A 14,476-nucleotide genomic window follows, 5' to 3' on the forward strand; every position below is an offset into this window, starting at 1 on the left:
GGAAAATTTTGGAAATGTCCATTTCATTCATTCCTCAAGCTACCACACCCTATGGGGGAATTAAGATGAAAATAGCAGAAAAAGGGTCATGGTTCCTTATTAGACTCTGGTGAGCAAGATAGACACTGTGATGGTAATTCCTTATCTGCTCTTAAAACAGACTTGAGGTCCCATCCCCTCGGGCTAACACATCAATCTTCTACAGGCCTTCACTGAATAGCTTCCGGAAGCCTTGCTCATGGTAGCTGTTTCCCCCTAACCTCCTCCATGCTCCCTCCCTGTCCCCCACTCCTCCCTCAGACTGACCTTTAGAGGCACAAGTGGCCTCCTTTGGTGATGCAATGGTCACATCTCTGTCCTTAGCTGAGCTGACCACACAGCAGCACCGGCCACAGCTGACCACTGCTGCATCTGGCTCTTTGGCTGTGTCCCTCCTTGTGCAAACCCAGCTCTTCCTCCTTGGTCAGCTCTCAGCTTAACCTCATCGGCCAAGCACAGGAGCCTTCCTGGCTCTCCTACCACATCACTTTAGTCACACCCACTGCATAAGCTTGGCATCACTTCTCACGATTTCCTTAGTGGTTGGTTCGTTATGTGCTGTCCCCGCAGGAATATAGAGAAAGATGCTGCTGGTCTGCTCACCATCTCACTTCATCAGCACTCAGATGAACCGCAAAATAGTAAAAGCTCAGTAAATCTTAGCAACTTTGTAAATAAAATTAACCAACTGATGGATATAAGATATTATTAACAACAACAGTGGAAACTGTGTTCTATGAAAAAGTGCCAACTATACAAAACACTGGACAGAGGATGTAGGGATGGGGTGGACTTCACAAAGCGGGATTTTCTATACAGGAAGACCTGAAGCAAGAAAGAGCTGGGCAAGTTTATAAAACTAACACCCAGCCATGAGGCCAGCCTAGGGCACCCAGCACTCTTCACGTAATGAACAGAGATGGAACCTGCCTTCAACAGGTGAGTTACTGTGGAAACCGAAGAGGTCTAGTTGTCACTGATAATTTGATAAGCATTGTTGCCTGTGTTTTCTGTAAAATATTTTCTTATTTATGCCCCCAAACATATTCTTCAGAATGCTTCTACCTACAATCCTACAACAGGAATATATTGCTGTGAGCACTGTTTGTAAACCAATTGGAAATCATATGACAATCTCAGGATAATATTTCACCAGACAATGTCCTCTAACAAATTTCACTGTCTTAAATTATCTGAATTAAAATGGTCTTTCCAAGAAAAGATGTATTTTATGAGTAGTTGAGAAATACTAGTTAAGAAATCAGTATTTACAATAGCCAAGACCTGGAAACGTCCTGTCCATCAACAGATGAATGGATAAAGATATGATTATACATATATACAATGGAATATTACCCAACCATAAAAAAGAGTGCAATAATGCCACTTGCAGCAACATGGATGGACCTAGAGATTATGATACTAAGCAGAGTAAGTCAGAAAGAGAAAGACAAATACCATATATTACTTATATGTGGAATCTAAAACACGACACAAATGAACTTATCTATGAAACAGAAACCAGCTCACAGACAGAGAGAACAGACTTGTGGTTGCCAAGGGGGAGGGTGGGCTGAAGGAGGGAAGGATTAGGAGTTTGGGATTAGCAGATGCAAAATAGTATACATATTATGGATAAACGACAAGGTCTTACTGTATAGCACCAGGAACTATATTCAATATCCTGTGATAAACCATAATGTAATAGAACACAAAGAAGGATACACACACACATATATAACTGAATCCCTTTGCTGCACAGCAGAAATTAACACAACATTGTAAATCAACTATACTTCAATGAAATCGAAAGAAAGAAATCAGGCATTGGTTTTCCAATAAAAATTATAACTAACACAGTGAAAAAAGATGATGAGATTATTTTCGGAGGATGACGAAGATAAGGAAGCATCCTGGGCTTTGCTGCTTGGAGGAAAGAAGACAGGCCCAAAGCTTGACACTGAGATCTCATGTTTAGAATTTAAAACACAAAATCAGGAGATGACAGAAAGCTCCTCAGACGAGGGCGAGCTCCTACCTGTGGCCAAATAAATGATGTGGATGAGCGCGTCCCTGCCCTGCACCAGGTCGACGGCCACGTGGGAAAAGCGGCTGTTGTCCTCCATGAAGGAGGGCACTGCAGTCACTGGTTGTACCACCTCATGCATCAGGATGAACTTCTGAGCATCCTGCAGGTTCCTTTCCGTCAGGTTCACGTACAGACCCTGGTCCATGGTGCCGCACTGCAGAAGAAGACATGCGGTTACTGGAACCAGCCACCCCAGCTGGAGGGCAACTGGGAATCTGAACACCTGAGCGGGCCAGGTGTGCTCCCTTCTCCATTTCTGCCGAAGTCCCCATCCTTGGTGTTCCTCCCATTTTAGGTTTGAACTTGTTATATTTGGGGAGTCTCTCCACTCCCATCATAAATGAACGATGAGAACAAATGAACTTATCTACAAAACAGACTCACAGACTTAGAGAACCAACTTATGGCTACCTGGGGGGGATGGGTGGGGGGAGGGATAGTCAGGGAGTTTGTGACTGACATGTATACACTGTTATACTTAAAATGGATAACTAACAAGGACCTACTGGATAGCACAGGGAACTCTGCTCAATGTTGTACAACAACCTAAATGGGAAAAGAATTTGAAAAAGAATAGATACGTGTATATGTTTAACTGAATCACTTTGCTGTACACCTGAAACTATCACAACATTGTTAGCCAACTACACTCCAATATAAAATAAAAAGTTAAAGAAAAATAAATGAATGATCAGAAGCTTGAAGAAAATGGAGTAGAAGTCGTTGCTAACTTCAATTCTAACAGCATATACAGAAAATCTCCGCATCGCATGTGGAGTCCCTTGGGAGCTGTCCGGCTAAGTGCACACTACTCAATCTGTCACACAAATCAGGTTCCCAGATGGAAAACACAGCAATCAAATGCATCACGTAGATTTGCTGGTTTTCCTTGGAACGGCGGGTTTATAAGCAAGACATGGATTCCACCGAGATAGAATTAGGTCATTTTAATCTGTAAACTATGTGATATTGTTCTACTGTCTTTTACATGGGCTACAAAACACTGTGCTGGCCTTATTCCTTTGTGCCCATATTCTGAGCTAGAAGAAGCAAAAAATTCACATAGAGTCAAGCATCCGAGAAAAAACATGGGGCAGGGGAGCAAAACTTCCCACCCCAAAATGTCTTTCTGGCGTGTGGATTATTTCGAGCTGAAAACAACGAAGACCCAATAGACTCAGGAAGAAACTTTGACCTTCCCCCTAAATGCCTAAAACATTTAGATGGAGGGCCTGTTCCTGGAATAGAGATATCTCCAGAGATATCAGCAAAGAATATGGGCTAAGTGTGGTGGGAGAAACTCAGCAGGGCCTAGAGATCAGAGCCCCCTCGGGGTCCCATTGTCTCTGTAGGCCCAGCAAACACTTATTTACCAAGGATTTGCTTTTCGATCTCCAGGTCAATTGCTTTCCTCCCCTTTGAAGTCTCAAACCACTACCCTCAACATGCTCTTTCATCTTTAGCTAAAGATGGTATTTAAGATGAGGGTTTCGGCCACTTGGGTGAGTTACTCAGTTTTCCTGGGTCCCTCTCACGTATACATGTTATTAAACTTTTGTTGGATTTTCTCCTGTTAATCTGTGTCATGTCAATTTAATTCTTAGACTGGTCAGAAGAATCTAGAAGGGCAGAGGAAACTTGCTTTCTCCCCAACAGTGATGAATTTTCAAGAAGAGAGGGGAGTAAGATAAAGGAAGTGAGGAAGGAAGGGAGATGGGCAGAGAGGAGTGTAAAGGAAGAAATCAGAAGGAAATAGGAAGGAAGGAAGAAGATTCTCAGGTAGAAGAAATACCACAAAGAGGAATCTGTGATACACAGGGAAAAAAAAAATTAGGCCTGGAAATTGCTGAGAATTAAACTCAGAGCTGTGCTGCGAAAAGGCTGGCAGGTGTTATGTAGGATGGTCCCGGGCAAGGATGAGGTTAAAAGAGGGGTAGGAAAGCAAGCAAAGCTTTCCTGGGGCAGAACATAGAATCAGAAAATTATCACCAAGCTTTCTCATTTCTTTCATAAACTTTAAATTGTGGTTCCTAGAAAGGCTGATCCTCAGCAGAACTCCATAGAAGTACGTTTGATGGAAATGAATTTCCCTGTTCATACCATCTGAAACTACCTTTATAACATGTCATTTCTAATACTTGGTTTTATAATAGGTTAGAGGTGCAAAAGTATAAGATGGACACGGCTTTTTAAGAATAGACGGTATTTTTGTAGCACTTGATACAATATCCTACACGCCATAAAATGATAGGCTGATTTAGAATTAAAGTATCTTGGAGCAAAATGGATTCCAAGACTGGTCCAATGCTTAGTTGAATGTCACACCCTTGCAGGGGGCCCCAGGTACCAGGTGGTGGGATGGTCAGGTGAAGGTGAAGGGTACAGCTCTGTGGTCTCAGGTGAGGCCCTGCCTCTCAGCCTCTGCCTCTTTACCTATAAGGTGGCTAGAAAAACACTTCCTCTGCTCACTTCACAGGGCTGCTGTGAGGCCAACTGAGACTATCAGTGGAGAGCATTTGTAAGTTAACTGAAAGTGCCTGTAAGTGCCAAGGAACAAGGCCGTGTGCCTGGCACAGAGAAGCCATTCAAACAATGGTAAATGGTCAATGCGTCCGTCTAGTAGCAGGGCAGCAATTCTATGGGCCATTGAGCTGCAGGGGCCCGAGGGAATGAATGAATAAATAAAGGGAGGAAGGAATCAGTGGGTGAATACATAGCAGTTGTATTGGGGTGGGGGGGGGCGTGCCAGGAGATTTTCCATAATTGACGTATTTAACAGTAACACTTGGAGGATGGAGACAGTGCCTGTTGACCAATGTGTTACAAAATGCTCTGAAGTCTATCCAGGTGAGTTCTAGTTCTGAGAGTGACAGTGTGTGGCGGTCTTCTATTCCTGAAATCAGCAGCAATACTTAAGTCACGGGTAGCAACGAGCAATCTGACTGCTGGGTGAAGTTTCGCATGCAGGTTTTGTTTTCTATGCACAGTGTAAAAAATTGGCATCAGAAAGATCAGGAGACATAATATAAAACTGAGGACCTCTGGCTGCTCTTGAAGAATCTGGGGACCTAAGTGACGCAGAGGCCTGGGTGGGCTGGGGCTTCAGAGCAGGAACCCCGACAGTTCCTTGTCGTTTTCACGATGCTTTATCTTACTTAAATCAGCAACCTGCATTGTCACTATGATATTGTGATTTATAATAAGAAATATATATTTGGCCTTTGTCCCTGTTCTGTCACAGAGCTCCTAAAACCCTTGAAATTTCCTAAGTGATGAGAGCAATACAGGTGTCTTTTGTTATGTTAATAAGGTGACTTTTGGACCTCACCTAATGATGGGGGCTAGTCCTCAGCGGACCCAACCATGTGATTAGAGGGTTGGAACCTTCAGTCCCACCACCCTGACCTCCAGGAAGGTTGAATCCATCACCAATGACCAAATGATTTCATCAATCACGCCTATAAGGAAGCCTCCATAAAAACCCCAAAGGATGGAGCTCTCAGAGCTTCCGGGTTGGTGAACAAGAGGAGGTTCAGGGAGCGTACCCACCTCAGAAAGAGCTCCATGCCCTTTCCCCATACCTTGCCCTACTTGCCCTGGGAATCTCTTCCATCTGGCCCTTCCTGAGTTGTGTCCTTTGTAATAAACCAGTGATCTAATAAGTAAAATGTTTGAGTTCTGTGAGCCTCTCTAGCCAATTAATGAACCTAACGGACCTTGGAATGTCCCACCTGTAGCCCACAGGTCAGAAGCATGGGTGACTACCCGGACTTCAGAATGGCATCTGAAGTGGGGCTCAAGGGGAGAGTCTTGCAGGACTGAGCCCTCCACCTGTCATATCTGATGCTATCTCTGGGTGAACAGTGTCGGAATTGAGTTGACTTGTTGGACACCAAGTTGGTGTTGGAGAATTGCTTGGTGGCGTGGGAAAAAAACCCACAAGTTGGAACCGACCGACAAAATCTTTAGCCAAGAACTGGTTTTAAACTATACTCTGTACTCCACAGTGTCCTCGTTTCTTTTGCCAGTCTATAATGAATATCTCACCCAAGGATTCTTTTTCAAACATTTTGAAAGCTATTTAAATTTATAGCATATATTTATTGGATCATAAGGAACCCACTTAGCTCTCTAATGGGCTGCAAATGTTCTCACTGAGCCTTATAGGTCGGGCTCCCGCAGTGTCTGTGCGACACCCCGGGTACTCTGTGCAAGAGGAAAACAATAAAAATAGTAAGAACACAGCCATTGTCCTCCTGTGGCTTACCACCCATAACGGTTGTCTTGCTAACACCTCTGAAAGTAATAAGATCAATACTTGTACTAATTCTTAATACAATAATACTTGCACTCTTGTTTATTTTTTTCAAGGATGACAGAGCCATCCTCATCCTAGCTTGCCAACCCTTGGTGGGCAAGTCCACGATCACCTAGCCTCATGCTGAGAGGGCCTGATTTAGATGGTACCCTTCCTCCCGTCTTGCTGCAAACATGTATCCTGTACCAAAGGGTGCTGATGGCTTGACCAAGTTCCTCCATCTGGTCCTCCAGCAGAGGCCTCCTCACCTGCCTGACCACTTTTGAGGGTCTGTTTTCCATTTTGGCTCCATCACTTTTGATTGGTGCTAATCAAAACCACCAGAGTCTGTCCCACTGCAGGTGTGCCACTGGATCTGAATAATGTTTTCTGGAAGTGACTGATGCTTTTCCTAGTGAGGGCTCAGAGCCTGGGTGACTTCGAGGACTGAGGCCTCTGACAGGGCAGCCTTTCACAGCACCACCTACCATGGTTTCTAGATTGCAACTGATAAAAATAGTACTTTGCTTTGTTTTGTTATTGTTTTCAATGGAGATTTCTGTATCAAATCTTGAAAAATTATGCATTGTTTCTCCTAACCCATTCTTCCTCCTGAACCTGAATCATGTTTCTGCTCTCCTAATTAATTAGCTACTTCTAGTACATAAGTAGTGCATAAAATTCCAAATGTCAGTAGGCAAACAATAATAAAAAATCTAACCACTTCTAACTGTTGGTTATTGCAAACATAAGGTCCATTATACACAACTAGTGGAGGGATCCTTAATTCAAAACATATTCCTACCCTATGCCTGCCTAGATGGTCTCATGGAAGTCAGTAAGGTTGCCTTAAGTTAGCACGGTTATCAAGTATGGTAAACCGAAAGAAAACATTTGGTACCTACTTGCACCAGGAATTATACAAAGGATCACCATAATCTATATCTCTCACTTCGTCCCAGCTTACCCTTCCCCCTCCCTGTGTCCTCAAGTCCATTCTCTACATCTGTGTCTTTATTCCTGTCCTGCACCTAGGTTCTTCAGAACCATTTTTTTTTTAAGATTCCATATATATGTGTTAGCATACAGTATTTATTTTTCTCTTTCTGACGTACTTCACTCTGTATAACACACTCTAGGTCCATCCACCTCACTACAAATAACTCAATTTTGTTTCTTTTTATGGCTGAGTAATATTCCATTGTATATATGTGCCACATCTTCCTTATCCATTCGTCTATCGATGGGCATTTAGGTTGCTTCCATGATCCGGCCATTGTAAATAGTGCTGCAATGAACATTGTGGTGCATGACTCTTTTTGAATTATGGTTTTCTCAGGGTATATGCCCAGTAATGGGATTGCTGGGTCATATGGTAGTTCTAGTTTTAGCTTCTTAAGGAAACTCCATACTGTTTTCCATAGTGGTTGTATCAATTTACATTCCAACCAACAGTGCAGGAGAATTCCCTTTTCACCACACTCTTTCCAGCATTTATTGTTTCTAGATTTTTTGATAGTGGCCATTCCGACTGACGTGAGGTGATACCTCATTGTAGTTTTGATTTGCCTTTCTCTAATGATTAGTGATGTTGAGCATCCTTTCATGTGTTTCTTGGCAATCTGTATATCTTCTTTGGAGAAATGTCTATTTAGGTCTTCTGTCCATTTTTGGATTGGGTTGTTTGTTTTTTTGATATTGAGATGCATGAGCTGCTTGTAAATTTTGGAGATTAATCCTTTGTCAGTTGCTTCATTTTCAAATACTTTCTCCCATTCTGAGGGTTGTCTTTTCATCTTGTTTATGTTTTCCTTTGCTGTGCAAAAGCTTTTAAGTCCGTGCAAATCTTAAATTCTACCCAAAGAAGACACACTCAGGTAAGCAAGTTTCCTGCCTGAAAGGCACGCCACATTCTGCAGGTTTCATTCATCACACTGCATGGCCCAACTCCCATCTCATAAACGTGAGTAAGCCCTGGAATTATAAAACCAGATGCCCATGGACTCAGGAAATGAGGGGATTTGCTCTTTGCTACAAATATATCCAGACAAAGGGGCTAAAAGTTATCCACTGCCTGGAGTCGGTTAGGCATCACAAAGTTTGTTAAGTCACTGTTCACCATGAAGACATTTGCAATTGAAACGTCAAGACATTAAAAGAACCCTATAAGTATGGTGAGCATCTTTGTTAATTTTTTTTTTTTAAACTTCAGGATTTTACAATTGACTTTCTTAAAGGGAATGATACATTTCACCTTCATGGTTTTTACAAAGGGCCTTTTTAAACAGTTACATTACCCCAAGATCCAGGGGACACAGGTGGGGTTAAGATGCAGAGACCCAACAATGGGGCAAAGAGAGTCAGTGTTCAGTTAATAATTACATAAACTGTATATATCAGGAAAAGTGACTACTTCATGTTTGGTTCCCACTAAACCGTCAGCTTGCCCGAATTTCTTTGTCTAGTACTGAACTTGGTTAGCAGCGAGGCTTGGATAGCAAACATAAATCTGATCACTCAGTTTCCTGACTTATAAGTGGGGCTAATGATGCCCACTTCATAGAGCTGCTGAGAAGAGAAAATAAGACAAAGCACCTAAAAATAAATAATCCTACAATAGTCCTCCTTCTTCATTTTATTGATGAAAATTAGGATGGGAGATGCTAAATAATTTTCCCAAGTAAAGCAGTAAGTGGTAAAGTGGGCATGTAAACCCATCCCAATTGCCAGCCCTGTGATCTTTAGGAAAAAAAAACCCTCAAAACAATTAGAATTGAATGGTCCCTGCCAAAGTCCAAGTAAAGCGTAAAGTAACTGAACTTTTCCCTACTAGCAGTTTTCTCAAAAGCCAAAGAGGTTCCATGTGTTGGGATAACAAACCCATCAGAATTTGGAGGCCTGGATACAGGACCCAGTTCTAGTACTGATTAGTTATGAAAACTATAGTTTCTCTAGTCGGAGGAGGTTGAGGCTTTGTATCTGAGGACTGGGGTTGGGAGCCCAGCTCGGCCACTAATCAGCCAGTGTCCTCGGCCTAATTATGTGCTCTGAGGTTCAACAAATGCCCTTCTCTGTCTGTGGGAGAAGCTGTTACCAATCATAGCACAGTTGCCAGAATGCGATGAGATACATGGGAAGCACTGAGCCCAGTGTCTGGAACTTGGTGGTTCTAAAAATTACACCCATGATGATGATGATGACAATGCTATGAAAGTTCTTCTCAGAAGAAAGGCCCTCAAGGGAAGCCTGCTGTTATGCATGAATGTCTCCCCAAAATTCATATGTTGAAACCCTAACCCTCAGGGTGTCTGTATTTGGGGTTGGAGTCTCTAAGGAAGTGACTGAGGTCAAATGAGAAGTGAGAAGGTGGCCGTCTACAAGCTAGGAAGGGAGCTCTCGTCAGAAAGTGAATTGGTCAGAACCTTGATCATGGACTTCTAGCCTCCAGAATTGCAAGAAAATAAATCTCCCATCTGTGGTATTTTGTTACGGCAGCCCGAGCTGACTAATACACTTGCTGACTGACCAAACATGAGTAGATGGCTTCATCTCTTTGGGTTTCAGCTTCTTCTGAACATGGGTATATGGGAGGAGATGATGTACAGAGCCCCTTACAGCTTGAACATGTGGCAATATTGTGATTTGTACATGAATGGCCTCCACCTGCTCTTTATTCCCTCACAGCTGCCCCATGACATCCCATTCACCCCAGCGGGAAATCTCACCACATTCCCAATTAGAGCTCAAATTCTGTTTGTGCATCTCCACTGCTCTGTGTCCTGGACCCCATTCATTACAGCGTCATTCATTAGGAGTCAGAGCTTCTGGGGACACAGAGTCCACCATCATTAGTACTAATTGAAGCTTGGATTCCCAACCTGCTGCATTGTGCTGGCCTTTTTCAGTCCAGGCTCAGGCGTCACAGATGACAAAAGGCCCTTTTTCGGTCAGGCGCCTCAGTAGACAAAAGGCCTCGGTCTATTTACATGAGACAAGCCGAGTGTGGGGCTGTCCCCAGGGGCTGGGTGGCAGTGGCTCACAGCCGTACTGTGCACGCGCTGGGGGGTTAAATCGCCCCAGCCAGTCTGTCTACACAAGGACTCTGCATGCTATGTGGGGGGATGATGGGAAGAGTGCCCCTTTGTCCCCAGAATTACCTGGAAGTTGGGGTTAGGGTTGGGATACGGTAGCCAGGCGGACCGAGAGCTCTCCTGGTACTTGAAGGGCCCGTTAAAGGCCTGCGAGATGGCGCTGAGGTTGAAGACGCACACGGCAGAGGCAGCGATGCTGTTCCTGGGAGCCGAGGAAGAGAAAGGAGAAGGCAGGTCAGAGAGCCCCACTGTGATCCCTGTCCCAGGGCCCTCCCACGGGCCCTGGGTGCCAAGGAAGCACCTTCTAGGGGAAGACTCACCATTAGTCTCCTAAACACCCCAAGGATGAAGCTGAAGCAGTGGATGGTGTCCCCCTGGGGTTTCCTTATAGGGGAACAAACACTTCACTCTAGGAACACGGGTATTTAGCAGTTATGACACTCATAATTCTGCCAGATGAGATGAATTCACCCAGCCACAAGGGGAGTGACGAACGCTTTTGTCCCCATCAGCCTGGCAGGGCTCTCCCCACATGTTCACCTGCTTACTTTAGCTGGCAGTGGGGCAAGCTGCTGCTGCTGCTTTTTAAAGGAGCCCCAGATAGGGCTTCCCTGGTGGCACAGTGGTTGAGAGTCCGCCTGCCGATGCAGGGGACGTGGGTTCGTGCCCCGGTCCGGGAAGATCCCACATGCCGTGGAGCGGCTGGGTCCGTGAGCCATGGCCGCTGGGCCTGCGCGTCCGGAGCCTGTGCTCCGCAACGGGAGAGGCCGCAGCGGTGGGAGGCCCACGTACTCCAAAAAAAAAAAAAAAAAAAAAAAAAAAAAAGCCCCAGATAGTTGTGGTTATATGTTATCCTTTAAAAAAAATACCAACTAAAAGCATTTTGCAAAAAGTGCCTGTCAGAGACCCTTCATATATATATATGTATATATAATGTATCTCTCTATATATATTTTTTTAATTTAAAAAGAATTTTAAATTCAAAGGGTCAGAGAGAAACATTTGACACAGCACTGACACAGGACATCTTGAAGCCTTAATTTAGAATTCAAGCTGTACAGAATTGAAGGCTATAAATGAGAGGCTCTCAGAGTCCCGTGCCCTTTACTAAGTGGAAACAGCAATATTTTTTTTTTTGTTAAATAAATCTGCATTGTGAGCTCAGCTATGGTTTTAGAATTTCGTGTTAATGCTTTTAGCCAATAACATGTCTACTTATCCATTTTTTCCCCCCTGAATCAAAGAAAAAGTCATGAAACTCCAAAATGGAAATATCTACCTTAAACTTGGTTCATCTGAAAAACACTGAATAGGTGGTAGACACCTTCTAAAGGCTTTACAAACTCCAACTCATTTAAGCTTCATAAGGTAGGGGAAATTCATTGTTAGGAAATTGGGACCCAGTGAGGTCAAGACACCTGCCCCAAATCACCCAGCCACTAAATGGGGGAGTTGGACTGAAACCCCAGGTGGGTTGGTACCAAAAAAGGAAATTTTTGAATTCTTTGTGACAGCTCTGTGTGGATGGTAATAAAAAACACCCCCCTGGAAGGTTAGAGCCTTGAGAGCAGGGGTGCGTGTTCCCTCTGGAAGCTCCAGCACAGAGAAGAAAGTCTGGTGGGAAGATGCGTACCCCTCACTGCTGGCAAATAAACTGATAAACGATAAATATGAACTTATTCATATTGCTAATTTTACTCTTTTTTAAGAAGATGAGAAGTCAAATTGTGTAAGGAAGAATGAGCCTTTGGACATGTGACTGGACTTCAGCGAGAAGTCAAAGACAGCTCTGCTGGAGCAATAACGGCCAGCCAGACCCACAGGAGAGGTTCTACCTGGGGACCAGGTGAGCACGCCTTGGCCCTGGCACAGTGACAGTCGAGGGCGGAGTGTTAATAATACCTCCCTGAGCCCTCTGCTGAGTGCCTGAAAGGGAGCATCTTATTTACCACAGGGAACCTCTAGACCCTGAGACCAGCCTGATTTTACAGATGTAGGAACCAAAGCACAGGGAGGTTACTGAACCCAAGTCACAGGCTGAGGGGAAGTAAAGCAGGATTTACATGGGGCCCGGGGGTTCATGCCTTTGACCCCATTGCTATGCTTCTTCCCGGGAAGGGAAGAAACTTATCGTCTCCCTGCTGGCATCCCATTTCTCAGTTCGCTGCGTTCACTCACCCTGAAGGGGGCTGGGCGGGGTCTCTGGTGTCACTCTGGATGTCCCAGTGGCTGCCAGCCTGAGCATCCCTGACAGGTGTTGGTGGACACTTCTTTTTGCCCCTCAGTGAGCTGAGGCCCATCGGTACAGCACATGTATGCCATGTGCACAACCAACACACACACACGCACTTTCCTGTTCTCCCTCTGCCCTTTAACTTGCGGTGATCTGAGAAGGGTCAGGGGTGAGGACTTGGGTGACTCCCCAGGAGCTCTTCCCCTGCTCTTCCTGGGATGGGCCTCCTGCTAGAACTGTGCATTACTCACCTTGCCTGTCCCTGCACGCAGGGGAGGCCAGCCCAGGTCTAGACTACTGTGACCTTGGGGCTGCGTCTGCTTAAAGCTGGGGTCGGTAGCCATGAGCCCATTTGGCTAACAGACCTTCAGTCACATATCGCAAGCTGGCCTCTATCAGTAGTCATGGTGATAACGTGGCCTTCATCTAATGCTCTGTTTTATTTCTTTACTTGTTTACAGCCCAGGCAGGTAAAAGTGGAGGTAGCTCCCCGGCCCTTGGTGAGCCCAACAATATGGGAACTTAGAGTTTCCTTCCTTAATCTGCTGGAAGCCGCTGGTAGAAAAGTAGAGAAGTTCCTCCTAGCTCTTCATCTCCTAAGGAGGGAAGAGAAATCAAAAGTTTTGCCCTCCCCCACTCCTACTACTACATTATCTGAGAGCCAGCATTTTTAGCTTTCCAGGAAAAAAACAAGCAAAACCTTCAGAGATTCTGTGGCAGGAGTGTACCACTTCCTGCAGCCCAACTCATGCCCTAGGGGTTGAGAAAACCCCACAGCCCTAGGGACAGAATGGGCTGGAAGAGTGAACTTTATCCCCATTCCCCAGTGCTAGGGACCTTGATGAATATACAGGGACAAACCAACCCTATGAGCAAAAGCCCGAGAAAGCTTAGCCAGGGCATTTTTAGTTATCAATTCAGAGACAGGACATATCCGGTACCTCGAACTGTCATTTTCTTTCAATATGGAGCAAGTCTTACCAAGAATGCAGTCACCTCCTGAGAGGGTAAGAGCCAGGCAGAGACAGGAGAGGGAGCCCAGGAAGAACATATTATGGGCTTAGAGATGAAAAGATGAGAAAGTTGTTCCCAAGACCTAGTGACAATAAGTATTCAAGAGAGAAAGGGAGGTCTAGCAATTCTATTTCTGTTAGTATAGACGCCCCATATAGGATGATTTCCAACGTGATGGGCATTTGCAACACTGAACAACTAATCTGGAATAGTCTGAAACATATTTTTGCAAGTATCCAAATTGACTATCCACCCTCTTGGAATGGCCCAGACACAGTAATTTTATAACTCTTTAAATTGCTTGTTTTTGCCTGGAGCCAGGGGAATGAACAGCTCGGTAAGCCAAGCTCCCATTGTGTGTAAAACGGATGTCAACAGAGCAAGCGCACATCCATCTCGTGCAGCCTATACTACTTCTTACACAAGGTTTCAGAAGGCAAATCAACCTCAGAAGCTATACACTTATGTTTTTCAAAAGAAACTTATCAAGGAGAGAAAATAACCTCTGGGGTTGAAAACCAGATTTACAGGAAAGATGGGCGAAGCGGGGTTGGGGACGGGGAGGGAGCCGTCCATCTTAGTCTAATTTTCCTAACTTCATGTCACAAAGAAGACCCTTCACGAGTAAACGTCATTATCAAGTGAACGTTAACACTTCAGCTCAGCTGTAGGATGAACGGGAGGGGAGAGGAACAAGGAAGTAAGATGCAGAT

General features: G+C 44.6%; 1 protein-coding gene across 7 annotated transcripts in view; it reads right to left on the reverse strand.

The window, feature by feature from the left end:
- SEMA5A (semaphorin 5A) overlaps positions 1-14,476 on the reverse strand; it is a 479,761-nt gene that overhangs the window by 129,942 nt on the left and 335,343 nt on the right. For all 7 annotated transcript variants that reach the window (XM_033852756.2, XM_073802003.1, XM_019951068.3 and 4 more), the window contains 2 exons: positions 10,583-10,718; positions 2,078-2,282 (listed from right to left, as the gene is read on the reverse strand). In XM_033852756.2, coding sequence (XP_033708647.1) covers positions 2,078-2,282; positions 10,583-10,718 — 341 coding nt within the window. The remainder of the gene's footprint in view (positions 1-2,077; positions 2,283-10,582; positions 10,719-14,476) is intronic.

Source organism: Tursiops truncatus, chromosome 3 (assembly GCF_011762595.2).
Source record: "Tursiops truncatus isolate mTurTru1 chromosome 3, mTurTru1.mat.Y, whole genome shotgun sequence".
NCBI lineage: Eukaryota > Metazoa > Chordata > Mammalia > Artiodactyla > Delphinidae > Tursiops > Tursiops truncatus.